Raw genomic sequence first — 973 nt, 5'->3', positions numbered from 1 at the left:
GGAGTCAAGGATCAAGGTTGGAAGACGCGTGAGGTGGCTGAGTGATGCAGGTACACGCGTCCTGGGGTGGCAGCGCCCTTCTTCTAACGCACCTATCACTGCCTGTGACACCCCTCTGTCCCCTCCCTATGCACCCTGGAGCTGTGCCGCACAACCTCAACATCCCAAACCCCAGAAAACAACCTTGTACCAACCCAGATCACGGTGACCGAGCACAACAACACGCGCTGGGTAGCGCCTGAGGTGATGCAGTCGAATGAGCTGTCAAAAGCGTCCGACGTGTACAGCTTCGGCATGGTGATGTACGAGGCGCTGACGTGGCGGTTGCCCTACCACACCATCCCGAGCATCGTGGTGGGTGTGAGAGTGTCAGGGTGGGGACGAGGAGGTCAGGTGGGGAGGGGTGGGGAGTGGTTGGGTGCACAGCAGTTTCAGCGGAGGTGGATGGACTGTGTCCAGACGGACGGGTCGCTGGAGTCTCAAAGGGAAGGGGTGGTGGAATCAAATGAGCCAGGTTCTGAGTGGCGTGCGGTGCGTCTGCATCAGACGGTACGCACCTACGTGAGCATTCACACATGCATATCATCCCCCACACGCTCGTCCCTCACTCACCCATGAGTCTTTCATAGCAACGTGAGCCACGCAGACGCACGCGCGCACATTCACGCGCAATACACATGCATCCCTCCCAGCTATACATACGTGTGAGGTACCCGGACGAGTGGCCCTTCATCCCGGAGCCGCCCGTAATTCCGCCGGAGGGCGACCTGCCCGGGTCACCCGGGGGGATACGGCTGCAACTCTACATCGAGTTAATGAAGGTGGGTCGATTCTGGCTCGCTGCGCATGGATCGTGTGCATGCGTGTGACCCTGCGCAGGCGCGCGCGTGCACACGTGACCGCATGTGTGTGTGCATGTGTGCGTGCGTGCGCGCGCGTGTGCGTGTGTGTGTGTGTGTGTGTGTGTGTGTGT

The 973-nt window shown here is 60.3% G+C and overlaps 1 protein-coding gene across 1 annotated transcript in view; it reads left to right on the top strand.

The window, feature by feature from the left end:
- Positions 1-246: 246 nt before the first annotated feature.
- MNEG_5491 (hypothetical protein) overlaps positions 247-973 on the top strand; it is a gene marked incomplete at both ends in the record, with an annotated part of 2,306 nt that continues 1,579 nt past the window's right edge. The window contains 2 exons of the mRNA XM_014046036.1: positions 247-354; positions 693-821. Of these exons, the coding sequence (XP_013901490.1) occupies positions 247-354; positions 693-821 (237 nt within the window). The remainder of the gene's footprint in view (positions 355-692; positions 822-973) is intronic.

Source organism: Monoraphidium neglectum, assembly GCF_000611645.1.
Source record: "Monoraphidium neglectum strain SAG 48.87 unplaced genomic scaffold scaffold00822, whole genome shotgun sequence".
In the NCBI taxonomy this organism is placed as follows: Eukaryota; Viridiplantae; Chlorophyta; class Chlorophyceae; order Sphaeropleales; family Selenastraceae; genus Monoraphidium; species Monoraphidium neglectum.
The sequence above is the reverse complement of the archived record's forward strand: the minus strand, read 5'-3'. Positions and strand labels throughout refer to the sequence as shown.